This window comes from Nerophis ophidion, linkage group LG06 (genome assembly GCF_033978795.1).
Source record: "Nerophis ophidion isolate RoL-2023_Sa linkage group LG06, RoL_Noph_v1.0, whole genome shotgun sequence".
NCBI classification, from domain to species: Eukaryota; Metazoa; Chordata; class Actinopteri; order Syngnathiformes; family Syngnathidae; genus Nerophis; species Nerophis ophidion.
The window spans coordinates 32,971,078-32,998,666 of record NC_084616.1 but is presented as its reverse complement, the minus strand read 5'-3'; the positions used below and the strand labels follow the sequence as shown (position 1 = coordinate 32,998,666).

The following is a 27,589-nucleotide window of genomic DNA, read 5'->3' as shown; positions in this document are numbered from 1 at the left end:
CACAAGACACTTCATTAGGTACACCTAAGAGCTGCCTTTACAACTATTTTAATGCGGAATTATTTTGACCCAGTCATGGAGGTTTCAATTCAAATATTGTGGTGGCAGTGGTTTAGAACGGTAATGCAACATCCTGCGAGTTTTTTTTGTTGCCTGTGGCTAAATAAGGTCACCAAGTTGAATAAAAGCACTTCAGACAGAGAGCTCGCAAAGTTGGTTAAAATGTAAACAGTGCTGTCTCAAATGAGTCAGTGTATGTTTTAGTATTTTAGTTTTATTTTCATAAAGGGATATTTAAAAACAAAAAGCGTTTTTTTGTTTTGTTTTGAAATACAAAAAAGAAAATTGGAAAAAAAAAAGTTTTTCTTTTGGTTCTGAAAAGAAAGATGAATAATATCCAAAGTAAACAAAAATGGAAAAATAGACAGTTTTTCTTAGTCTGGCACAGGAAGTTTATTTTTTATTTTTTAAGTAAGAGCAGGTATACATGTGGATCTGGGTCTAAGTAAAATTTATTTGGAGCCCTACACAGAAAATATCTTAGACATGGCACAACTAGGTCTGATGTCTGCATATACAAATATTTATATGCACATATATGATACGAAAGTGGAGACAAATAGGGATTAGGTCACGCATCATGGTACAGATTTTCTTACAGGACAGTCCGTGGTCCTGTCTTTAAAATCGCTACTTCCCATTCCGATGTGGGAATATGAAAACATAAATTTTGGTCTTCTTTTCAGTTTTTATTGACATGTTTGTAGATATTTCTGTAGAAGTTTTGGAACTTTGTGCCATGTCTTAAGTGTTTTCTTGACATATTCGGCACCGTCTCAGGCACATGGTACAATATCTCCGCTTTTTACACACAATTAGGATTCCTCCAAGGATGCTCCATTCATAACATAAGACTGTCAGTGACATTATTGAATACAGGGATTTAATTACACATGATGGTCTTCTGCTCTTTGACTTTTATCAAATGCTTCACTCACTAGAATATTACTTTCTTTTTCTCGTGCTGAAATACACTGCAAGTTTTGGGACATAATTAGAGGACTTAATGGTAATAATAATAGTTGTGTGTAGGAGTTTCAGGCACAACTCCAAGTTTCCTAATCAAGGTGGGAATTCCCAAAGTGTGTGTCCCTGGCGGCACGGAAATAGTCAATTAGCAGATGAAACAACTCTGTTTTGAAAAAATGATGAACACATTCCAACTAACTAATATTTAAAAGATTTAAGAATTCTCTAATGTATCTGGACTTTGCCTTGACTTGTCTAATATACTGTATATTTCTTAGTTTATAAAGCTCTAAAGTCACTAACCTAAAATGTAAAACACCAGTCTGTTGTAAATATAGTGTTTATATACTACAAAAATTATGGAATCACCAAAATCTGAGGATGTTGCTTAATTTTGTAGAAAAAAAACAGATAACAGACATGACACAGAACTAAAGTCATTTCAAATGGCAAATTTTTGGCTATAAAATATAAAAAAATCAAGAAAATGTGGTAGTCTGTAACGGTTTCATTTTTATATCAGAGTGAAAAAATATTGCTTTGCTGTATGAAAAATAAAATGTATTGATATATCGTATCTTTCAACAGACACAACGGGAAGTCCACACGTGTTCGTAAAATTCCCTCCGGTGGGAATTTGTTGCACAACCAAAAACTTTTCAACGGTGATATGTTGTCTTTCACACAGGTAATAATGACACTTGGCATTTTTATAGAATATGACAGATATGTCCAGTGAAGTTGCAGTTTGATTGTTTTGTGTTTTTCCATATCCTGCAGGCATCCGGTCAGCAGATTCCAGCTGTTGTGGAAAGTTGCATTCGTTTCATCAACCTTAATGGTAAGGAGGGACACAACCATAGACTGTGAGCATGTGTTCATGGAAAAACTGTTATGTTTTTCTCAGGTCTTCACCATGAAGGCATATTTAGGGTGTCAGGCTCTCAGGTGGAGGTCAACAACTTGAGGGATGCATTTGAGCGAGGTAGAAAATGGATGGATGGATGATCTATTTTTGCGTCTGTATAGGCACAAGTATGTTTTTTGTTGATTAAGTTTATTTGGTGTGCAGGAGAGGACCCTCTGGCTGAGCACAAATATGACTTGGACTCTGTTGCTGGAGTGCTCAAACTGTATTTTAGGAATTTGCAGAACCCTCTTTTCCCAATAGACAGCATCAGTCAGCTGCTGGAGTACGCACGTAAGTATGCTTAAGTTTTTGTGATTGTCAAATAGGTTTACTATCATTTCTTTTTGTCTCTCAGAGACAAAAAACGAGACGGAGAGAGCCGACAAACTAAAAACGGTCATCTCTTCCTATCCTGAGCCGGTCATCATTGTCATGAGATACCTCTTTGCTTTTCTTCACCAGTAAGTACGATGTTTCCATTTAGTGCCAGTAAGTACGAGGTTTCCATTTAGTGCATTTCATTTACAATGCCGTAGTACCTCAACTTATGGGCTTAATTTGTTCTGTGATGGAGCTCCTACTTTAAAACCCTTGTATTTCATATCAACATTTCCCATTGAAATGAAAAACAAATTCAACCAACGCCCTCAAAACAGCACAATTTTAACATGCAGCATGCCTTTTGAAATAAAAAACTTTGAGATCAAAAATATTGTATGAAAAACAAAACATGTACTACCAACAACTACAGAAGTTTTATGAAGCAATGTATTAATGTACTGTATTTACTAGGGGTGTAACGATTTAATCAAAATATTGATTTATATTCCTAAAATTCAACTACATTAAACTACTTGCTCAGCAAGTTCAATCAATCAATGTTTATTTATATAGCCCCAAATCACAAATGTCTCAAAGGACTGCACAAATCATTACGACTACAACATCCTCGGAAAAACCCACAAAAGGGCAAGGAAAACTCACACCCAGTGGGCAGGGAGAATTCACATTCAGTGGGACGCCAGTGACAATGCTGACTATGAGAAACCTTGGAGAGGACCTCAGATGTGGGCAACCCCCCCCCCTCTAGGGGACCGAAAGCAATGGATGTCGAGCGGGTCTAACATGATACTGTGAAAGTTCAATCCATAGTGGCTCCAAGACAGCAGTGAGAGTCCCGTCCACAGACCTGTTTGTCTCAATTTATGAACATGACACGTCTAGTTGGCTTTCCGGAAGATAGGCATCAATCCAACAAATATTGGTACTAAAATAAGCAAAACATTTGATTTAAGAACGGCAGACTTTATATGAAGTTTAGCGTGTTTATGGATAAGATTGTCAAACGTTACTCAAGTCTGTCTGCCTGTCTCTGGCGTCATCGCCACCGTGCCAGAAACTTGAGGGTTGCAGGTTGGCTCCCCGCCTCTTGCCATCGGACACAACCTCTGCAGTTGTGTCCTTGGGCAGGACACTTCACCCTTGCCCCCAGTGCCGCTCACACTGGTGAATGAATGATGGGTGGTGGTCGGAGGGGCCGTAGGCGCAAACTGGCAGCCACGCTTCCGTCAGTCTACCCCAGAGCAGCTGTGGCTACAAATCGAGTTTACCACCACCAGGTGTGATTGTGGAGTGAATAAATGATGGGTTCTCACTTCTGTGAAGCACTTTGAGTGTCTAGAAAAGCGCTATATACATCTAATCTATTATTATTCATATTCTTGAGTGTCCAATAAAATGCTTTAGTATACTGAATTAAGTTTATGCATTATAGCTAATTTGAATTTTTGTCTACTTTTTTTTCCCCCCACTTTCTTGCCCAGCGTGTCTCAATACAGCGATGAGAACATGATGCAGCCGTACAACCTCGCCGTCTGTTTTGGCCCCAGTCTGGTCCAAGGGTCCAACGACGAGGACATGGTCACCCTGCAACCTCAGATCAACGCCCTGGTAAAGAGCTTTATCGTTCAACACGAGAGCATCTTTCCTAGCCAGAGCGAGGTCAAAGGTCCTGTGTATGAGAAGTGCATGACACAGGAGCAAGATGACTGGTAAGACACGAGCTGTGGACAGACCAAAATGGTTGTCACACTTTCTGATTATTTTTTCCTCAGTGATGCCATAGCTGAGGAAGGTGAAGGGGAGGCAGAGTCTGCTCATGGTAAAGTCAATGAGTTTATCTGTAAGGTTCTTTAAACATTAGATTGATGTCTAAATATGACGTGCAACAGAAATGGAAGCGGGGCAGTTGGTGAATCGCAGCAACTCGGCCACAGGACCGAAAAGGACAGAGGGTTCCAAATCCAGTAAGGGAGGCCTTGGCGAACACCGTAGGTCAGCATCAGGACCAGCAGCAGGGGTTAGTATCCCTTCAGGTGCAAAGATTGTCCTCCACATACCCACTGGGCCTCAGGGGCGTCCGAGAAGGATCCACTCTCCTGGATATGCACGCAGAGAGTAAGTGACAATCACTCTCAAAAGTCAACTGTTTGTGTATGGACCTTTTTTTTTTTAATGCATCTTTTTTGTCCTATAGACAGTTGCACTCCTCCCCAGAAGATGCAGTTCAAGTAGACAAGGTTTGTTCAGTCTTTGAAAATAAAGTTGCCCTATAAATGGGTTGAATATGGATTTAGTAAGTCCTATGCAGCTGAATACAAAGTACATACAGTATATCCCTTCTCATCATGCTTTATTTAACACCAGGAGGTCTGTCGCCAGATGAACTCAGTCTTCAAGGAGCTTGTCTCCAAGCACACGCTGCAAGAGACCTCTACCTCCTCCTCTTCCACCGACACCGCCTCCTCTCCCTCTGGCCAGACGGCTCAGAAGAAATGCAGTCGTGAAGGACACTAGGTGAGAGAATGAGGGAGCCGTACTGGACATTTAAGGGTACACCTGCTCCTTAGTCACACAACTGTTAGATTAGAGGGAAAACTGGGATCTGTGTTGCTTTTTTCTGCTTGTTTGTGCAACAGAAGAGTTTCAGGACAACATGATACCTGTGGAATACTTGAAATTGCAATTTGTCTCTCTTATCGCTCTCTACAGCTGTTAAGGGTTCTGGTTTTAGACAGCTCATGTTACTTAATCAAATGTTTACCACAATAAATTGCAAGTGTTGAAACTGTGAAAATTAATTGTAAGAAATATGTATATACTTATTTGTACAAATTTACACCCGCTGATTTGTTTGTATATTTTGGAAAATATGCCAAATAAATGTTTGTTCTGCCACAACCTTTTGGGGATAAAGTGATTGACCCTCACATACACTAAGAATTTTTTGTGGGTGAAACTTTAAAGAATCAATCAATGTTTATTTATATAGCCCTAAATCACAAATGTCTCAAAGGACTGTACAAACCACTACGACTACGACATCCTCGGAAGTAAATAAATAAGGATAAATGGGTTGTACTTGTATAGCGCTTTTTTACCTTCAAGGTACTCAAAGCGCTTTGACACTACTTCCACATTTACCCATTCACACACACATTCACACACTGATGGAGGGAGCTGCCATTGAAGGCGCTAACCAGCACCCATCAGGAGCAAGGGTGAAGTGTCTTGCTCAAGGACACAACGAACGTGACGGGTTGGTACTAGGTGGGGATTAAACCAGGGACCCTCGGGTTGCGCATAACCACTCTATCACTGCGCCACGCCGTCCAGTACCAAATGTATTTAATATTTCATTAGCATTATGCAAAACGGACAATTTGTCTGAAATTATTTCAACAGTTGAATGTTAGAAGATGATTTAAAAAGAATATCGATTAGGAATATTTCTTACAGTGATACCATGTGTGATTCACTTTATAAATTACACCAAGGATAGTAATAAAGCTGAAATACTTTCAAAGGATGTATTCTGCCATCTAGTGGACAGTCGCTGAATATTTTTTACGCTGTCTTTAAGGGGACCTGCAATTTTGGAGGGCAGTATTGTCTATCGTTCACAATCTTTAGGAGGGACAAATAGTTACTTTTTTTTCCAGTATAGTTTTTAAAATGTGTCTAGTTCTTGGTGGCTGGCAATGCAGGTAATGGGAGCAAATAATTCTGCCTCTAAATCAGTGTCAGGTGAGGGTACACTTTGTTCCATCCATCCATCCATTTCCTACCGCTTATTCCCTTTCGGGATCGCAGGGGGCGCTGGCGCCTATCTCAGCTACAATCGGGCGGAAGGCAGGGTACACCCTGGACAAGTCGCCATCTTATCGCAGGGCCAACACAGATAGACAGACAACATTCACACTCACATTCACACACTAGGGCCAATTTAGTGTTGCCAATCAACCTATCCCCAGGTGCATGTCTTTGGAAGTGGGAGGAAGCCGGAGTACCCGGAGGGAACCCACGCATTCACGGGGAGAACATGCAAACTCCACACAGAAAGATCCCAAGCCTGGATTTGTACCCAGGACTGCAGGAACTTCGTATTGTGAGGCAGACGCACTAACCCCTCTGCCACCGTGAAGCGGTACACTTTGTTGTCACGTTAAAATGTCTCTTTGGCATTCTGTTACATTATTCATTAAAAAGGCATACAAGATAATCTCATAAAAACACAGACATTTGAACAAACTAACAATGCAGGGCTAAAAACAGCAAATACAGTATCATAAATGGCAACAAGGGGACATAGAGATTTTATATAATATAAAGTATACCAGAAAAGTGCTAGGTGTTAATTGCACAATTGCAATTTTTTTTGCTTTGTTCAACAGCTTGATAGAAGCTGGAACAAGTAATTTGAGATGGTTTGTTGTGCACTTTGGTATATGATGTATTCTTTCTGATAGGAGAAGTTTGTATTCTGAGGGCAGTGGGTGAGTGGAATCTGAATAGATTTGTTTGTGTCAACTGCCTGGTTATACAAATGTATTAATGTACACTTTTCATACCATGAATCTTTTCATTGCTGTTTTGTGCATGTTTGCCAATCAGGTTTTCAATTGTACAGTTAGGTTACCAAACAACGCTGTAATTCCGCATATGATTAGGCTTTCTAAAATAGCTTTGTAGAAAATTTGCATGATCTGATTGCTAACACCGTGCAGCCACAGTCGTGGCAAAAAATATAGTCTCAGTTGCAGTTTGTTGCACAAGTTAGCAATATGCAACATTTTTGTAAGCAAACGCTGAGGAACAGTTTTCCTAGCGTAGTAAGACTTCAATAAGCGTGATAAGATAGCTTTTGCGTCAACAGCTGAATCGCTTCTGAGTTTGTAATGCACAACATAATGCAATAGGAGGACAATCTGTATTGACTGAAAACATGAACAATCATTTTACAGTATCTGTAAAGTATTGGCCCACATTTCAAAATGACCAAATGTAATTTTGGTCATTTTAAGCATTACAGCGGCGCAACAATTCAAGTTGCATCACAACATTCGACATGTCCTTCAAAAACTACTAATCATAGCAAACTTCATGAGATACTTTAAAGAGTACTTATAGACAAATGATGATCTAGAACGGGGGTAGGGAACCTAAGGCTCTCGAGCCAGATGTGGCTCTTTTGATGACTGCATCTGGCTCTTGGATAAATCTTAGCTGACATTGCTTAACACGATAAGTAATGAATAATTCCGCTGGTAATCCATCCATCCATCCATTTTCTACCGGGCGGTGCTGGAGCCTATCTCTGCTGCATTCACAGTGTTTAAAATGACGTTCAAAATATAAAACATTCTCATGCATTTTAATCCATCCATCCGTTTTCTAGATCTCCCATTCATGGTAAGAAGTTGTTTATTTATTATCGGTTAGCTTCAAAAAAACAATGTTATCAAAAAGAACAAGACTTATTATACTCTAAAAATGTTGGTCGTACTTAAAAATGCACGTATTTAGTTTTATTCAGTGTTAAATATTATTTGGCTCTCTCGGAAATACATTTTAAAATATTTGGCTTTCATGGCTTTTTCAGCCAAAAATGTTCCCGGCCCCTGATCTAGAACCTTATATTTTGTAGACTGAATATAAGGAGAATTAGCTACGAATTTCAGAAGCTGAGTTATAAGCAGTATTTCTAAGAACTAAACATAAAATACAAACTACTAACATAATAAAACAACAACTTACTGTACAATGTCTGCTCTCACTAAGATGCAGGATAATGGGATGTTTATATCATCCCATTTAAATTAAGAATTAATCGTAAATCGCACGCAGAAAAAAGGCAGGCGTCTTTCTCTCCATCTCTGGGTTGAAGTTAAATGTCGAAGGTGATCAACTTCTTGGTTTATTGCAACTCTGCTATACAAGGGAGAGGCATGATTTACAATCCGCAAATTAACTTTATGTGATAACAGCGCCACTAAAAGTAGTTCCTCTGCGTTAGCTCTTATAACAATATTGCTCACATTTGATTGATTCTCAGCTCAGGAAACGTAAATAGAGTATTGTCGGCGGTTTTTAGAGGGCTTTATGGGCGCACTAGATGACTCCCATTAGCTCAATTGTTAACCACTTCATTAGGCGCCGATCTACATTTCTGCCAGTGATGCTCAGTGTGTTTGTGTATCAAAAAAATAAGACATTCATCGAAGTTAATATCCCATTTGATGTATTATTTTGGAAAAAAGGACCAAACTCGCCACAAAATTAAGTACAAGATTGATTTTTCAAAAATGATTTTAAAGATTGAAAGTTGTCATCAATCCCACATGGGTGCTCGGGCCCAGAAGCACCCACGTGCGGGATCGGCCCATATGCTTGCCGTATACTAAAAAATAGAATGTACAAAATAAAGAAATAACATATGTTGTCTTACATAGAGGGATTGTAAAGGATAGGCAAAGTCTAATCCCTTTTAAATCAGTGTGATCTTTCACCTCCTCTCAGAATTTGTATATTTTGTATTTTATTTGTATTTCTTTTTTTAAGTGATTAAAAAACAAAACAAGTATGATAACCACGCTGTACAGAGCAGTAATTATAAAACATTACTGAGACAGTCTTTCAGAATCGTAGCATTGTGATCATAAAAATATATTTGCCACTTGCCAGACATCATGAATTTTACCATGAATTGATTAACTTGGACCCCAACTTAAACAAGTTGAACAACTTATTCGTTACCATTTAGTGGTCAATTGTACGGAATATGTACTGTACTGTGCAATATACTAATACAAGTTTCAATCAAACAATTAATGGAGGCCCGTTATTCCTGCCAATGGAAATAAACACCAAGATAAAGTCTAATGGTGAGATTAAAAAATCAAAATTGTGAGAATAGCTTTTTATGTCTCATAATTATAACTTTGTCATGCATTTGACATTTTATTTCAGAATTTTGACTTGACCGTGGGCTGCACGGTATGAATTAATAGAGGTGCGTCTGCCTCACAATACGAAGGTCCTGAGTTCAAACCCGGGCTCGGGATCTTTCTGTGTGGAGTTTGCATGTTCTCCCCGTGACTGCGTGGGTTCCCTCCGGGTACTCCGGCTTCCTCCCACCCCCAAAATTATTCACCTGGGAATAGGTTGATTGGCAACACTAAATTGGCCCTACAGTGTGTGAATGTGAGTGTGAATGTTGTTTTTCATTGATTGATACTTTTATTAGTAGATTGCACAGTACAGTACATATTCCCTACAATTGACCACTAAATGGTAACACCCGAATAAGTTTTTCAACTTGTTTAAGTCGGGGTCCACGTTAAAGGCCTACTGAAATGAGATTTTCTTATTTAAACGGGGATAGCAGGTCCATTCTCTGTGTCATACTAGATCATTTCGCGATATTGCCATATTTTTGCTGAAAGGATTTAGTAGAGAACATCCACGATAAAGTTCGCAACTTTCTGTGTTAAGAGAAAAGCCCTGCCTCTACCAGAAGTCGCAGACGATGACGTCGCATGTTGATGGCTCCTCACATATTCCCATTGTTTTTAATGGGAGCCTCCAACAAAAAGTGCTATTCGGACTGAGAAAACGACAATTTCCCCATTAATTTGAGCGAGGATGAAAAATGTGTGTTTGAGGATATTAATAGCGACGGACTAGAAAGAAAATTAATAAAAAGTTAGATAAATAAATAAAATAAAAAAAAAATGCGATTGCATTGGGACGGATTCCGATGTTTTTAGACACATTTAGTGGGATAATTCTGGGAAATCCCTTTATCTTTCTATTGTGTTGCTAGTGTTTTAGTGAGTTTAATAGTAACTGATAGTCGGTAGGGTGTCTCCACGGGTGTCTTGACGTCAATGTCTCAGAGGAGTCAAACGGCAGCTACGGATGGCACAAGTTCAGCTTTTCTTTGGTAAGAACTGACATTTTAACCACAATTTTCTCACCGAAACCTGCTGGTTGACATTCGGTAGGATCCATGTTCTCTTGACCGCGCTCTGATCCATAGGAAAGTTACACCTCCAGGAATTTTGAAGAAAGAATCACTGTGTGTTTGTGTGGCTAAAGGCTAAAGCTTCCCAACTCCATCTTTCTACTGTGACTTCTCCAATATTAATTGAACAAATTGCAAAAGATTCAGCAACACAGATGTCCAAAAAACTGTATAATTATTCCGTTAAAGCAGACGACATTTAGCTATGTGTGTGCGCAGCGCTCATACTTCCTAAAAACCTGTGACGTCTTGCGTACACGTCATCATTACATGACGTTTCGAAGACGAAACTCCTGGGAAATTTAAAATTGTAATTTAGTAAACTAAAAAGGCCGTATTGGCATGTGTTGCAATGTTAATATTTCATCATTGATATATAAACTATCAGACTGCGTGGTGGGTAGTAGTGGGTTTCAGTAGGCCTTTAATCAATTCATGGTACGTTCATTGTCTGTCTATCTGTGTTGGCCCTGCGATGAGATGGTGACTTGTCCAGGGTGTATCCTGACCTGGCACGTGCACACATAGGGCCCTATGGGTGCTTGAGCCCCTGCCCTTTTTTGCCTCGTCTTAAAAAAATGTGCGTTTTTTTTTTCTTTAATCAACATTCATAAATTCCTGTTAGTGATGTAAAAAAACAACAAAAAAACAGCGGTACAAAAACTCCACGTTTTCTTGTAATACCGGGTTGTTTGAGCCTGCGCTTCCGCCAGAGAGAGGGAGAGAGGGCAAGTGAGTGATAGAGAGAGAAGAGAGAGCCAACTGTATGGCGTCACATTGGTGCCCAAAATCCAAGCGCATAAAAACTGTTATCGCGCGCTGATTCTCCACTAAGTGCGCGCGCACGATGCCCTCTTGCGCGCGTGTGTTGCCTTTGTGCGCGCGCGGTATGGCGTCACATTAGTGCCAAAAATCCAAGCGCATAAAAACTGTTATCGCGCGCTGATTCTCCACTTCTTGCGTGCGCGCGACACCCTTTTGCGCGCACGCGGCGCCTTTTTGCGTGCACGAGGTGCCTATGTGCGCGCGCGCCGTCTTCGTTTTGGCACTTTGTGGGCGGTTATTCTTACACGGCCCCTCCTTTCTGATTGGTCAGGCCAAAATTGCTCAGGGCCAATCAGAAGTATAGCAGGGCGGGTCATGGTCAAAATGTATCAAAATAATACAGCTCTTGTCGACAAACAAATTCTAAAAAGTCCAAATTTAGTGGAGTTGTGGAAAATGCCAATTGAATTTGATCTAAAAGTCTTTGAAGAAGGTAATGTCTCATCTGTTGAGAGAACATCACATAGTTAATGAAGTTTTAAGATATCTCTATTTTCATACACATACAACCAGTCCACAGATGTCAGTCAATGATGGAAATTATATTTTCAAATATGTTTTCTTTCCTCACTTGTCTGTCTTAAAAAATATTTGTATTTATTTAATATTTGTATATGGGAATATTGAATGTATGCCACAAAGTGGGACTTTTAATTTTCTTTCCTCCTTTCGATTTGTTATAAATGTCAGAGTATTGTATGTATATGTATATTTAAAGAGTACATGTACCATTGACATCAATAAAATGATTGGAACCAGCAGTCCGAGGTAAAATGGAGAAACATGGAGTGTTTATTCATATCTATGAGGAAAGGTCCATGGCAGGTCCCTGGGATTAAAAAGAAAGGAAATCAGATTTTCATGGGGCTACCATGGCTGAACAAGTAAGTCTTACACTATTATCTCTCAGATTTAATTTGCCTAATGTATGGAGCTAGCTTTTTTTGTTGTTTTTTCAAATACATATTTTTAACTCTACCATCTGTACTGATCTGGGCTGATATCTAATTTTTCATAGTTTGAGTTGTTTGCAGAAACTTAAATACTTTTTATAGTAATTTTTAAAACCATATTACTTAATTGTAGTAATAACCTGTCATTCATTATTCTACTAAAATAGTAATTACAATCATAACATTAATAATTAGGTCCATATGCTAATCATGTGGTCCTGATATGAAGTACGCATAGATAAGTGGGTTCAGGTAGACTCTGGTGTAAACTTAAAGTAGATAGAGGAAAGAAAATTAATAGTCCAACATTGTGGCATACATTCAATATTTACATATACAAATATTGAATAAATAAAAATATTTTTTTAAAACAGACAAGTGAGGAAAGAAAACTTATTTGAAAATATAATTTCCACCATTGACTGACATCTGTGGACTAGTTGCATGTGTATGAAAAGAGAGATATTGATCTTGACACAAACAAATTCTAAAAGTCTTTGAAGAAGGTAAATTCTCATCTGTTGAGAGAACATCACATAGTTAATGAAGTGTCAAGATCAATATCTTTTCATACACATACAACCAGTCCACACATGTCAGTCAATGATGGAAACTATATTTTCAAATATGTTTTCTTTCCTCCCTTGTCTGTTTAAAAAAATATTTTTATTTATCTAATATTTGTATATATGCCACAATGGGGGACTATTAATTTTCTTTTCTCTATCTACTTTAAGTTTACACCAAAGTCTACCCGAACCCACTTATCTATGCGTACTTCATATCAGGACCACATGATTAGCATATGGGCCTAATTATTGATGTTATGATTGCAATTACTATTTTAGCAGAATAATGAATGACAGGTTATCACTACAATTAATGAATATGGTTTTAATATTACTATTAAAAAGTACTTACGCTTCTGCATGCAACTCAAACTATGGAAAATTAGATATCAGCCCAGATCAGTACAGATGGCAGAGTTAAAAATATGTATTTAAAAACACAACAAAAAAAGTTAGCTCCATACATTAGCCAAATTAAATCTGAGAGATAATAGTGTAAGACTTACTTGTTCAGCCATGGTAGCCCCATGAAAACCTGACATTTATAATAAATCAAACCGTTTGGAAATTAGTTGAAAATTGAGCAAGTTATGGTTATTTAAATAGTACATGTTCCCTGACAACTATGTACTGGGCAGGGCCAGCTGCCTGAGGTAAGATGGCCGCCACGTTGCCATTGACTGACAGCGCTCAGAGCCAATCAAATAGAAGGGGCTGTCTAACCATTCCCGCCCCCAAAGTGCCAAAACAAACATGACAGCGCGAGGAGAGATGCTAGACTGAGACGGAGCGCGCACATATAGGCACCGCGTGCGCGCAAAAAGGCAAATCGCGCGCGCAAAGTGGAGAATCAGCGTGCGATAACAGTTTTTATGCGCTTGGATTTTTGGCACTAATGTGACGCCATACAACTGCGCCCCTGAGGAGACGTGACAGTGGAGCAACATGAGCCTGTGAGTTATGGTCTAGTCGCCGTCCACTTATTCAGCATCTAATATGGGTCATATTTCAGAAAAACACTGTATTATTCTATTATTCAATGTGTCAGCTTCTGTTTTTGCCGGACGTCTGAGCACGACGCATCAATTCCGCACAGAGCAGAGCGGATCGTGCAGGACAGGAAGTAGTGTACAAAATAAAACACCGGGTTCATTTTCAAAATAAAATGCACTGTGTTAACGGCGGATCACATTTCTCTCACAGTAGAGGTTTAGATATAAAGTTGTATTGCGTTTCAGTTGTTTAGTCTGAGCATTAAGTGAGAAAGACCATAAGTTACAACTTGATGGTGTTTTCATCAAGTTAAGGGAAGAAGGACAGATTTTCACATTGAAGTTTTTTCCATTTGGGTATTTATTTATTAATTTTTTTTCGAAGTTCATGTTGCACTGTTCAATGTTCAATATTAAAGTGCTTATCTTTAACAATAAATAGCCTAATAATACACCAGTGTTTTGTTGCTTTTCCTGTCTTCCAAGCCTATGATAATGTGAATTAACTCATTATGACAATAATTTGTTGACACAAAAGAAATGGCAATCACTTTTACCTACAAAGGACACACAGCTAAGTAGTTAGCTTACTATTAGCAAAATTAATTTTACATTAATTTCCATATTGTGTAAAGGAACAAAAAAAAAATTCCTGCCCTTTTTCTGACTTTGAGCCCCTGCCCCTCTATAATCATGTGCACGTCCCTGATCCTGACTTCCGCCCGAAACTCAGCTCAGATAGGCTCCAGCGACCCCGAAAGGGACAAGCGGTAGAAAATGGAAGGACATCTGGATGGACTTGACCGTGTTTTTCCCCATGCCGTGGCGGAAATGGGATTCCATACATAACCGATCATAAAAAATAAAAAATGGTAACGTGAACAAGAAATGTATAATATGTCAATGGACACAACTGAGGAGGAAGAAGACCCAAACAAGAACATGAAAACGCGTTACTATATTTTATTGTTTAAACTTCCGGTTTTAATTTGTTGACGCGTCGTCGGAAGCATCTTTCGGCAAGGACACGTCATTGTAGCGCATGCGCAGTGACATTGCCAGGGTGAGCTGATGTGGACTTCCTTTGCCTTGCTCGCAGTCATCCGACCAGGAGCAGTACTTCATAGGAGCTGCACTTCAACAGATATACAGTCTCAAAACCAAGATGTTCCGGATAGCTGCCTTTATCTTCCTGTTGGTGGTTGCCTGCTCGGGTAGGTTTAAAGAATATATTTAGCGTAAACGCTCTGTTTGTAAAGCTTTAGCTTCCTCTTGCTGTTTAAGCTTATTTGCTACCAGCTAATGAAAGCCACACAAGTACCCACACTGCACATCTTGGATATTTGACTGGCCGAAACGTGTGTAAATGCTATTTACTGTACTCACTGCATTTACTCGGCTACTGTGGCGACAGGAGAGAGCTGCACCGACCCGACTATTACCCCGTCGGCCTACACCACCTCGGACGCAGTTATCTCTGCAGAGTCTGTGTTCATCGTGGAGCTTAGCCTGGTCTGTGCCAATGGGGCTCAGGTAACAACTGTGTCCACATGTGGATCCCATACTTAATACAAGGTGTTGTTGTTAATTACTGTGCTCCTCTGCAGAGTGTCACACTGTATGCTGATGTCAGTGGAAGACAGTTCCCTGTGACCAGAGGCCAGGATGTTGGCAAATACCAGGTACTGTATAGTGCAGTGGTCCCCAACCACTGGTCCGCGACGCATTTGCTACCTGGGCCGCAGAGAAACATTGAAAAATGTATAAACGACTGCAGTTTTTCCGACTCAACTTTCGCCTTTTCCACTAGACACACCAATAAGCTTGTTTATTGTAGGGGTTTAACGGTACACAAAAATTTTGGTTCGGTACGTTTCTCGGTTTAGAGGTCACGGTTCGGTTCATTTTCGGTACAGTAAGGAGACAACAAAATATAAATTTTTTGGTTATTTTTTTACCAAATTTGTAAACAATGGCTTTATCCTTTTAACATTGGGAACACTATAATAATTCTGCCCACGTTAATCCACATTAAACTGCCTTAAGTTGTTGCTTTGATTAAATAAAACGACAAAACCTTTCTTCTACATATAAAAAGTGCAACGTTAAACAGTTTCAAGTCAACTCATCATGCTTAATTTATTACATTTGGGAAGCCTGCAGTCGACTTTTGTTATGTAAATGTTATATTTTTGTCAACATGTGATAGCAGGGACCCTGCCATTCAAAACTAGGCTGCTACATTACTAATGATTAATATAACTATAACTGAAAAAAATAGTACAGTAGCAATAGGAGAGACTATTCATCCCTGCACACCATGGACTTCATTTTAGTTCATGTGAAATAACAGACAGACAGGGCTTTGCTGCCCCTAACACACACACACAGCAAAATGAGCTAACGTTACGCTAAAAGCTAATTAGCCTTCACCTCAAGCCAGAAAGTTTTTAGAAGGTCAATGGGCTCATAGTGATGCTAGTAGTAGTTGTGACTGGGAAGTGTGTTTTATAATTTGGGGAGAGTACAATGTCCGCTGCTAAACACATATCTGCTTGACGCTGCAGCATTGACAGCATGCGTTCTGAATACGCACTGCTGATTGGCTGTTACATCGCTCTGAATACACGCTGCTGATTGGCTTTGTATGTAACCAATTAGATGCTTGTGTGGGCGGGACAAGGCTGGGTGCTCACTGCTCAGACAGAGGCAGAAAGCAGAGCAGCTTGTTAAGACTTTAGATTACAAACTCGTTCGATACCCCTCCGAACCGGACCGAAACCCCCGTACCGAAACGGTTCAATACAAATACACAAACTGTTACACCCCTAGTTTATAGATGTACAATAATACTCCTCATTAGAGATATCCGATAATATCAGACTGCCGATATTATCGGCCGATAAATGTAATATCGGAAATTATCGGTATCGGTTTCAAAAAGTACGATTTATGACTTTTTAAAACGCCGCTGTGTACATGGGCGGAGGGATAAGTACACAGCGCCAATAAACCTTAAAGGCACTGCCTTTGCGTGCTGGCCCAGTCGCATAATATCTACGGCTTTTCACACACACAAGTGAATGCAAGGCATACTTGGTCAACAGCCATGCAGGTCACATTGAGGGTGGCCGTATAAACAGATTTAACACTGTTACCAATATGCGCCACACTGTGATCTAGGGCTGGGCGATATTGCCTTTTTTTAATATTGCAATATTTTTAGGCCATATCGCGATATACAACATATTTTACGATATTTTGCCTTGGCCCTGAATGAACACTTGATGCATATAATCACAGCAGTATGATGATTCTATGTGTCTACATTAAAAGATTCTTCTTCATACTGCATTAATATATGCTACTTTTAAACTTTCATGCAGAGAGGGAAATCACAACCAAGTCAATTGATCAAAAGTGTATTTATTAAAGTTATTAAGCAATGGCACAAACATTCAAGTCATTTCCAAAACATAAATTGCAAGATTGTCAGAGACATTTTAAGTGTCAAATAAAAATGAGCTGCATAATAAGAAATTAATACCCCTCTTGACTAACTGGGTTAATAAGAGTGCCACTGACTGTTTACAGTACAGTTGTCATTTACTTAAATTTCAGTGAATTTCGCTCAAAAATGTATATCTTTATGTGTATACTTTCACCAGAAAATATATCAAGATATATATCGAATATCGAGTTTAAGAAAAAATATATCGAGATATACTTTTTCGTCCATATCGCCCAGCCCTTGTGTATGATGTAGTTATCAGGCTGAATTCTGACGCAGACATCATGAAATTGTGCAACGTATACCTGATTTTGCGCTTTTGTTGACAAAAGTAGCTTATCTCATTAATCCGTCAACGTAATATGAAGGTAAAAATGTCAGCAAATTGTTGCCAATCAATACAGTTTTATTGCCATTATTTTTTGAGACCAAATTAACCACAGATGTAATAATACATAATGCGAGTATACATTTTCAAATGCTTTAAACAGAGTTTAACATTGTAAGAATGTAACTTTTTTAATCTCTTGGGTAAATAAAACAAATTATACAAATAAAATATAGTCTCTGTGGGCAAAATTTTCAAAATCACAACCAAAAGCATAAAATAGGTTCTGTCTCTGTTAAGGAGGGGCTGGGGGACCCTCAAATATACACAACACGAACAATGAATAAAATGGCTAAATAACGTTTTTGTGACCAAAATGATCATGGTTATTATTATTGTGGTATTGTTTGTGGTTAAAAAGTAATTGTACACACACTAAAATGTTTTAATCAAGGTGTATTTTTTAAGTACATCAAATAGCCACATAATATACTTTATTGGCACAGGAAACATTAAATATTGTTCTAGCTTCATTAGAGCCATATTTTTATCTGTGTGTTTAAATATATTCATCTTAGTGCGTCTGCCTCACAATACGAAGGTCCTGCAGTCCTGGGTTCAAATCCAGGCTCGGAATCTTTCTGTGTGGAGTTTGCATGTTCTCCCCGTGAATGTGTGGGTTCCCTCCGGGTACTCCGGCTTCCTCCCACTTCCAAAGACATGCACCTGGGGATAGGTTGATTGGCAAGACTAAATTGGCCCTAGTGTGTGAATGTGAGTGTGAATGTTGTCTGTCTATCTGTGTTGGCCCTGCGATGAGGTGGCGACTTGTCCAGGGTGTACCCCGCCTTCCGCCCGATTGTAGCTGAGATAGGCGCCAGCGCCCCCCGCGACCCCAAAAAGGAATAAGCGGTAGAAAATGGATGGATGGATGGATCTTTGATTTGCAAAAGGTAAATAGGGTGATCAGTTGTTTCACTTCCGGTTTATGTGATCTCACTCAAGTTCGCTTCCTGTTATACGGAGTCCATGTCTGTCTGTTTCAACTTGACACTAAAGTTTATATCGCTAACTGTGCAGAAACAACACAGCCTTTATGTTTATTGTGATACCTTTTGTTAGTTGTTTAGACAATTTAAATTGAGGTATGACATTTCTTAATGGGTGTAGATGTTGTTTTCATGTTAGCATTTAAGCTAGCAAGATAACGCTAGTCCTTCCATAATTTTATCAACGTGGGGTTATCATTCACTATTTTTCGATCATTTTATTTTAATACAGTAATATTAATAATTTAGTAGTTTTGCAGTGGTTATAATTACTACCGTTTATTTTTATAGCCAATGCCCTCAGCTCCTGAAACTGATGTAAAAGAGTGACCACTCTTGTAACCCAAAACGCATTCACATGGCGATTATTGAGGCTTGCACACTTACTTAATTTTCATTTTATTGTCTGGTTAATTGTCTCATCAACCATCGGCCCAGGCCAGCAGGGGCCTGTGCACTTTATCCACTTTTTACTTTTACACTGTAACTCTGCACTTGTTAAATATATAATACATTTCATACATCACATATAACAACGTAACATAAAGGAAGAGGGACAGGAGGACCGATACATTAGTAACACATTGCTCATGCTTACAGTGAAATTTTCATCGTACTAGGTAAACTTTTTTGCCAAAGAAAAAACTTGATAAATCTTGTTTGCAGAGATCCAGGCTTTATTTCAAAATTTGTAGCAAAGCTTGTATGATTACAGAGATGTCCTCTTAAAAGTGTAGGACATATACAATGTGCAGGCTCATCTAGGTAAGGACAGGATTTTTTTATAATTTAAAAACTCTGAATTTTAAAGGCCACATTTTGAGAGCGGCTTCTCTCAAAAGTGAAGTAAACAAATGAGGGACGTACTGGAAGTACATATTGCTGTTATACAATTATTGATAGGGGACCATATTTACAATAACCCCATTCCTTCAATACAGTCTTCCCTAATCATGCCATGAATGTTTCCTAGGCTTGGGCTGATATAAAATTATTGAATCGATTCATCAAAAAATAAAAATGTACTCAAAAACTTTGCCTTCATCGATTAATTGCCATGTCCAATTGTCTGTGTGTATTTTCTTTGTCTGTCGCTTTCAATCAGGGTGCGAGAGGGTTCAGTTAGTGCAGGGGTCGGGAACCTTTTTGGCTGAGAGAGCCATACAAGCCAAATATTTTTAAAAGTATTTCCATGAGAGCCATATGATTTTTTTTTAAAGACTGAATACAACTAAATGCGTGCATTTTTAAGTAAGACCAACATTTTTAGAGTATAATAAGTCTCTTATTCTTTTTAATAACATTGTTATTCTGAAGCTAACCAACAATAAATAAAAAACTTCTTACCATTAATGCCACTTCTTGAACAGGTGCGGTAGAAACCGGATGGGTGGATTAAAATGCATGAGAATGTTTTATATTTTGAACGTTATTTTTGACACTGTGATTACCAGCGGAATTATTCATTACTCACCATAATAAGCAATGTCCACTAAGATTCATCTGAGAGCCATATTCAGTCATCAAAAGAGCCACATCTGGCTCTCAAGCCATAGATTCCCTGACCCTGAGTTAGTGCATCACTCTCAGCACCTGTATTCAAAAGCAGAATTAAACGCATTGAACCCTCTTGTCATCTGTCTGCAATCTTAGTCCAGCGGGCTTAGGTGAGACCGCAAGCTTCCACGTATGCATAGACAGCCTTGTTCATTGCTTGGTAGAAGCACTGCCAAATAAAAGTTGGTGGAAAAAAGATCATTGCTAAGCCAAATGTCCCTATGTGGGAATATTTGGGCTTCAAATCGAATCAACACAAAATGAGCCCATGTACACAGACGAACAAGTCAGTATGCCGAATTTGTTAGAGAAAAGGTTGGCAATGAAAAACAAACCACCCAACCCCATGTTTCCAACTGTTCAATATTTTACATGCATTATTATTATTACGGTACCTAAGTGCCTAATTTGTGCCCAAAATAATGCTGGCAATATTGTTTGTCGGCAAAATGTGTGGAACAATATATCATTGCACAAAGTCTGTTATCAGCCCAGGCCTCGTGTTTGACTTTTAAGTTTTAGATGCATATTAAATGGTTTTGAAAAGAGTGTTTGTTCCTCTTCTCTTAGGTCTCCTGGAGTCTTCCTCACAAACAGGCCAGCTCTGGCACTTACCAAGTCAAGTTCTTTGATGAGGAGTCCTACAGTGCCCTGCGCAAGGTTAGTTACATATTTTGCCGCACATCTGATTTTGCAATAACAGTTACATTTTTTAATTATTTGAACTGTGTGTGTTTAGGCGCAGAGAAACAATGAAGACGTTAATGCCATTCAGCCGCTATTCTCAGTCAACGTTGACCACAGGGTGAGTTCCTTTTCATGCTGCGACCATTTAGCCACAATCTTAATGATGATTCTGTTAAACGATTCGGTTCTTTATCATTTCTCTTATCGATTCTTGTTTTGGGAGAAAAAGACAACAAAAAGGTGAATTAGCATAAATGTTGTTTAGTTTAGAGGTAACATGACCTTATACAAGCCTATACAATAATTAGGTTTCTCACTTCAAACGTTAAATATCTTGTCTTTGCAGTGTATTCAATTGAATATAAGTTAAATGATTTGCAAATCATTGTATTCTTTTTTTATTTACGAATTATAATAATAATAATAATAATAATGGATTAGATCTATATCGCACTTTTCTATTGTTAGATACTCAAAGCGCTCACAGAGAAGTGGGAACCCATCATTCATTCACACATGGTGGTGGTAAGCTACATCTGTAGCCACAGCTGCCCTGGGGTAGACTGACGGAACCGTGGCTGCCAGTTTGCGCCTACGGCCCCTCCGACCACCACCATTCATTCATTCATCATTCATTCACCGGTGTGAGCGGCACCGGGGGCAAAGGGGGAAGTGTCCTGCCCAAGGACACAACGTCAGCGACTTTGATGTCCATTGGTGGGAAGCGAACCTGCAACCCTCAGGTTTCTGGCACGGCCGCTCTACCCACTACGCCATGCCTTACACAACGTGCCAAATTCGCTGGTTTTGGGTTTTGTAAAACTTTGGTGGAGGGTTTTGAAATTGTTTTAGAGAACTTTGAGGGCCACAACAATGACTCATATTAGCTGCAACTTGGAAGCGTTTATCCTCTTAAAAAATCCTTAAAAAAAAGACGCCTGTTCTTTTCTCTCATGATTGTGAAGGATAGGCTAAAATCCCCAAAAAAGTACATACGTAGGATATAAATATATATATATATATATTTTTTTTAAATATATATAGGAAATAAATATTATTCTGTAGAATTTAACAAAACAAAAATATGTGACAATTACACAAGAATGTAACATTCTGAAAAATGTCAAGAATTCCCTTGAAAATATGCAGGTAAAACTCCAAGAATCAGAATATCGTGCAAAGGTTTGTTTAGATTTACAAGATGAAACTAGTATATGACAGACTCATAACATGACACTCAAAATATTTCAAGTCTTCTTCTGATATGATTTTGATGATTATGGCTTACAGCTTTTAAAAACTTTAGATTTAAAATGTTGTTTTTTCCCGAAATGACATATGTCGCTTTGCAAGTTATGAGATCACATCACATATTTGTTTCACAATTGAAATTGAATTGCTGACATTAATGTACTTTTACACGATATTCACATTGTTTTAGTATTACCTGTATTATATGACTTAGTTAAAATGTGATTGGACGAAAACATACAACTTTTTTTTTATTACAATTGAATGTTCACCTACCGAAAATCAGGAGCACTGAGGTAAATTTGTGCACGCCTTAGTCAACCAAAGTTGGTCACTGCTTACTGACATTTGTTCATCCTGGCCTGATTCTACTCTTCCCTGCCGCGATAAAAGCGGAGAGGTACCGCAAACCTCTCTTCCTACTTACTATCTGCCTCGAAACCAGTCATGAACAGTCTTTTGTCATGCTCATCCAAATGAAAAGGCATTAATTTCAATTGAACAGACATTGACATTCTAACCTGTTGTATTAACGCCAGCTGATTACTGCTCGGATGACATTAGCGCAGTTCAAAAACTACACTCATTTATAGTTGTTGCATGCTGTGTTCAAATGTTTCAGCATATTGCTTGTATATCTTCCTCTTGATGAAATAGTAACTTTGCAATTATTACAAGTAGTGCTGTCGTAATCTTTTCTTGTAAAATGTAGCCAAACTTAAGAGCGTTTCTACTGCTTGGGCGCCATGTTGCTGCCTGACGTCACTAAGCACGTTGCATAATGACGTCAATCCCGCCTTCAGGAACCTTAAGGGAATCGCTTGAAAAATTGGGAAGAGATTCCAAGGATTTGTTACACCAGGAAACATTACCAAATAAGAACCGGTTCTCGATTCCCATCCCTACTTATGCCTCATATTTACTTATCTTGTTGTGTCACTCCCTTCAGGGGGCGTGGAACGGTCCATGGGTGTCCACAGAGGTGGTAGCCGCTCTTATCGGCATCCTGGTCTACTACTTGGCCTTTAGTGCCAAGAACACCATCCAAGCATAAAGAGATCCACAGTTACTTTTTGACCCTCTGGATCATTAAAGACTGACTACTGGTGCAGCTCAACAACAACAAAAATGGCACGTGTTGAAATAAGTGTTTCCCTGCTTTGGGATGAGCAGTGGTTGACAAGTCTTTGTATGGTGTTTTTTTTTTAATTCAGGGACATCAGGTTTGTATCTTCAGACATTTATAATTGTTTTTTTTTCTAAACCCGGACCCCTTCATAAATAATGATACATGTATTTGGTGCTGCCTCATACGGCCCAGGCCACATTGTGCTTTGATGGACAAGAGAGGCATTGAGAGATCAAACCTTAAACATGTAGCAGAGCAATTTGATGGCAGTTCTTCAGAACCAATAAATGGCTTGTTTTTCATTCCTGTCTAATGTATTGGTTCTTTTCCAGATCATTAGCACACTTGCATCGCCACTGATATCTTTGTTTCCAAAATAAGATGAAGTATTTATTAATCTCATTGAGTTCCTCTTAAGTTTTGCTGATGTGGCTGCGATGTAAACTATGGTGTATAGTGACTGAAAAGCACAGCAATGACAGTACAGTCAGAGGAAAAAAAAACAAAACAGATTGAGAAATGTACTTATTACTTCAAAATCAAATACTATTGCCACATCATGTGTCAAGTTTGAGTTTTTTTTCTAAATACATTAAACATAGTCCTCTCTGAGCTGCCACCTTATCGTGGTAGAGGAGTTTGCGTGTCTCAATGATCCTAGGAGCTATGTTGTCCGGGGGCTTTCATACCCCTGGTAGGGTCTCCCAAGACAAACAGGTCCTAGGTGAGGGATCAGACAAAGAGCAGCTCCAAGACCTCTATGAAGAAGAAAAATCGAGGACCCAGATTCCCCTCGCCCGGTCGCGGGTCACCGGGGCCCTGCTCTGGAGCCAGGCCCGGAGTTGGGGCACGATGGTGAGCCCCTGGTGGCCGGGCCTGTCCCCATGGGGCCCGGCCGGGCACAGCTCCAAGAGGCAACATGGGTCACCCCTCCAATGGGCTCACCACTCATGGGAGGGGCCATATAGGTCGGGTGCATTGTGACCTGGGCGGAAGCCGAAGGCAGGGCACTTGGCGGTCAGATCCTCGGCTACATAAGCTAGCTCTTGGGATGTCGAACGTCACCTCCTGGGGGGTGAAGGAGCCTGAGCTAGTGCGCGAGGTAGAGAAGTTCCGGCTGTATATAGTCGGACTCACCTCGACACACAGCAAGGGCTCTGGAACCATTTCTCTCAAAAGGGGCTAGACTCTCTTCCACACTGGCGTTGTACACAGTGAGAGGCGACGAGCTGGGGTGGCAATTAGTGTTGCCCACCGGCTGAAAGCCTGTATGTTGGAGTTCAACCCAGTGGACAAGAGAGTAGCTTCCCTCCGCCTTCGGGTGGGGGGACGTGTCCTGACTGTTGTTTGTGCTTACGCACCAAACAGCAGTTCAGAGTACCCACCCTTTTTGGGTACACTCGAGGGAGTACTGGAAAGTGCTCCCCCGGTTGATTCCCTTGTTCTGCTGGGGGACTTCAACGCTCATGTTGGCAACGACAGTGAAACCAGGAAAGGCGTGATTGGGAAGAATGGCAACCCGGGTCTGAACCCGATTGGTGTTTTGTTATTGGACGTTTGTGCTCGTCACAGTTTGTCCATAACAAACACCATGTTCAAACATAAGGGTGTCCATATTTGCACTAGGCACCAGGACACCCTAGGCCGCGGTTCCATGATCGACTTTGTGGTTGTGTTACCGGATTTGCGACCTCATGTTTTGGACACTCGGGTGTTCAAAACATGAACCTCCTCTTTTAATCAGTTTACAGTTCAAACCAATTAAATGAGTTACAGTGTAAAACCTGTTCTTACCACTTTGCTACATTTCACATAGGGATTTGTGATTCTATTCGTCTTTGCCACCGCTGCTATGTACCTGTCTGTGGTGGCGTCACATTGGATAAAAGTCTTTAATAGAGATGGAACGTTCCGGAATGAGGCAAGTCTGCACAGCTGGGTTTGATCCCCCGATGAAGTTGTGTCAAGTATGTAATATTATGGTTCAACAATGTTAAATTTGTTTTTGTCAAACAATTATTTCCCATGATTGTCACTTCATGCCATCGAAACATGCTCTTTTTTTACTCTTTTATTTATTTATTTTTTTATTTTTATTTTTTTGTCAATCATTTTGAAGTTTTCCTGACCATTGAATGTGATCGATGGCACAGGAGAGTTTCAAACTGTTCTTGGTCTGGTGGGAGGAACAGATTCGCTGACAAAAACGGGTTGGAAGCACTGTAAGATCGACACACAGCAATTTGCCTAGCAATGCGAAGCCATATGGAGATCAGACTGTGGGAGTTTGGGACGGGCTGACGTCTCCACCTGAGCGCTGATTGGCGCAAGGAGTTTCTGCAAACAGGATACACATTCACATTGGTCTTACAAAAATTACACAACCTGAAATCAACCATGAAAGTAGATGTGGCAAGTCAAAATTCTGAAATGGCAAGTCGAGGAATAAGACGTGGAAAGTGTAAAATAAGATCTGGCAAGTCTAAAATCAGATCAGGAAACAGATATGGCATGCCTAGAAGCAACCATAGAAAGCTTAAGAACCCAGAATAAAAGCTAGAAAGGGGAGCTTTGGGCCTCAAAGATAATGTGATGAATCTCTTAAAGTCTGCTCCCTCTGGGGTCTCATGAGCCAAAAGGACCCAATAGAACTCTTTCTTCGATTGACACCATCCCTTACCGCTGGCGTTGATCAACCAGTTCTGGGATTACTGCCATGAAACGCATCAAACACCTTGCGGCCGCAGCTCTGATCAGCTGCCTCGACAATAGAGGCACAGAGCATGGTCTACTCTGAGACGCGGAGCAACAAGTATAGCTACCCCTGCCCATTGCCTCTCACTGCTGGCAAAGCCAGAGAGGATTAAAGTCCAGCCCCTCTCGAGAAGACTGGTTCCAGAGCCCTTGTGGTGCGTCGGGGTGAGACCCCCCCCCCCATCAAGGTGACGTTTCACATCCTAACAGATATCTTCTGCAGCCGATGATTGGATTGCCAAAGGCCCTGTCTTCGGCTGCCGCCCAGCTAACACAGCCCCCCAAGTTCTTAATGGGGAAATATGTTTAATCTCTTTTTATTTTTGTGTTAGCATATAAGGTAGAAAGCTGGCTGCAGTCAGTCTGTGAGTTTGTCAAAGTGCAGTCATCAATCATGGTGTTTCGATAGTTTTAAAGTAAAGCCATATGACTAACCGTTAGGAGTTATCACTACATCCCCATCCCAATGTAAAAATATATAAACATATTGCTGTTTGAACAACTAAGATTTTCAATCGTACACATTTTGAATTTACAGGCTGTGATAAGTGCTCTGTTAGAACAGGCAGGTCCAGAGACACAGGCATGAATGGCCAAATTACCTTTAAGTAAAAAGATTTATGATCAATTAAGTTTTCTTCTGTTTAACACATACGATCATTTTTTTATCTTAGTACTTTGAAATTCTTAATCATCATTTTGAGAGCGCTCCCCCATCCCTTCTCAAGCAAAAGACTATTCCATTTTACTGGGCAACCACGGACTTAATTTAGGAAAATGTTTCTTCTTCCATTGGAAAAATATTGTGTGCCTGTTTATTTATTCATTTTGAAATTAAACTTGGTTAAACTACTTTAATGAGTGTATAAGTACTTTTTGAGCATATTTAACAAGATTGTGATGATAATGACAACCGTGATATTTTTGATTACATCAACTGTATGAGATTGTCATATTATTACATCCCTAATTGCGACTTAAGAGTCCTATGATGATTCTAATCTATATGTAACATACTTCCTTGTGGTCCAGCATGTCCAGATTGACATCCCAAATGGCTCTCTGTTAAAAAAGCCATCCAAATGCATGAACCTCATGATTTAACGCTTTGTTATTGTTTAACACGAGTATGTAACATTGTAATAGCATTTATAAGTCAGAAAAGAGGTCACCATAGGTCCCATTTATGTATCGTGACATGTATCAAATCGAGAAGTTATTGTCAATACCCAGCACTCAAGTCCATCTTTTTTTACTGAACATGTTTTTTTTTTCAGTGTCTTTGTTTTTAAATTTCATATTCCCAATTTTCACTTGTAAACTTTTCTTGGAAACTTGAGGAGACGGTCTTTGAGGGGGCATTCATATTGAGTTGATTTGTGTTTGAAGGACTCTTGCTGCTGGAATGGCTTCAATCGCAAAACACTTTCTCCCAGCATGTTCTGCATTAACATTTAAAAAACAACAATAATTTACATACATTTATGCTTTACTTGCAGCTTGACAGTTCTCATTTTTTCAGTGCCAATGTATTTTAACTGCCAAAACATGATGGCATTGTTCTGACTCGATAAAAGAACATTTTCTCATGGTACAGAAAGTTAGAATTGAGAAAAAGTGTCATTGGATTTTCCAAAGTCTCAAAAAATGTTGGCAAGGTCTGTGGAGCTAAGCACATAC

At 39.5% G+C, this 27,589-nt stretch overlaps 2 protein-coding genes across 10 annotated transcripts in view; both read left to right on the top strand.

Annotated features, from left to right (window-relative positions):
- LOC133554542 (rho GTPase-activating protein 4-like) overlaps window positions 1-5,179 on the top strand; it is a 29,492-nt gene extending 24,313 nt beyond the window's left edge. For all 9 annotated transcript variants that reach the window (XM_061903450.1, XM_061903446.1, XM_061903444.1 and 6 more), the window contains exons 13-22: window positions 1,618-1,717; window positions 1,810-1,870; window positions 1,937-2,014; window positions 2,102-2,230; window positions 2,295-2,400; window positions 3,763-3,990; window positions 4,054-4,100; window positions 4,171-4,396; window positions 4,476-4,518; window positions 4,646-5,179. In XM_061903450.1, the coding sequence (XP_061759434.1) occupies window positions 1,618-1,717; window positions 1,810-1,870; window positions 1,937-2,014; window positions 2,102-2,230; window positions 2,295-2,400; window positions 3,763-3,990; window positions 4,054-4,100; window positions 4,171-4,396; window positions 4,476-4,518; window positions 4,646-4,795 (1,168 nt within the window). In that variant the 3' untranslated portion in view covers window positions 4,796-5,179. The remainder of the gene's footprint in view (window positions 1-1,617; window positions 1,718-1,809; window positions 1,871-1,936; window positions 2,015-2,101; window positions 2,231-2,294; window positions 2,401-3,762; window positions 3,991-4,053; window positions 4,101-4,170; window positions 4,397-4,475; window positions 4,519-4,645) is intronic.
- A 9,517-nt stretch (window positions 5,180-14,696) lies between these two features.
- On the top strand, window positions 14,697-23,457 carry ssr4 (signal sequence receptor, delta). The gene is made up of 6 exons (XM_061903442.1): window positions 14,697-14,857; window positions 15,058-15,176; window positions 15,251-15,325; window positions 20,659-20,748; window positions 20,828-20,893; window positions 22,976-23,457. Exons 1-6 carry the CDS (start codon window positions 14,809-14,811, stop codon window positions 23,078-23,080), a joined length of 504 nt encoding a protein of 167 aa, XP_061759426.1. The 5' UTR covers window positions 14,697-14,808; the 3' UTR covers window positions 23,081-23,457.
- The last annotated feature ends 4,132 nt before the right edge of the window (window positions 23,458-27,589 follow it).

Coding starts and splice junctions, on each gene's coding strand:
- ssr4 (XM_061903442.1), top strand. CDS start 14,809: ATGTTCCGGATAGCTGCCTTTATCTTCCTGTTGGTGGTTGCCTGCTCG. Junction 14,858..15,057: donor GTTGGTGGTTGCCTGCTCGG/GTAGGTTTAAAG, acceptor CTGTGGCGACAG/GAGAGAGCTGCACCGACCCG. Junction 20,894..22,975: donor CAGTCAACGTTGACCACAGG/GTGAGTTCCTTT, acceptor CACTCCCTTCAG/GGGGCGTGGAACGGTCCATG.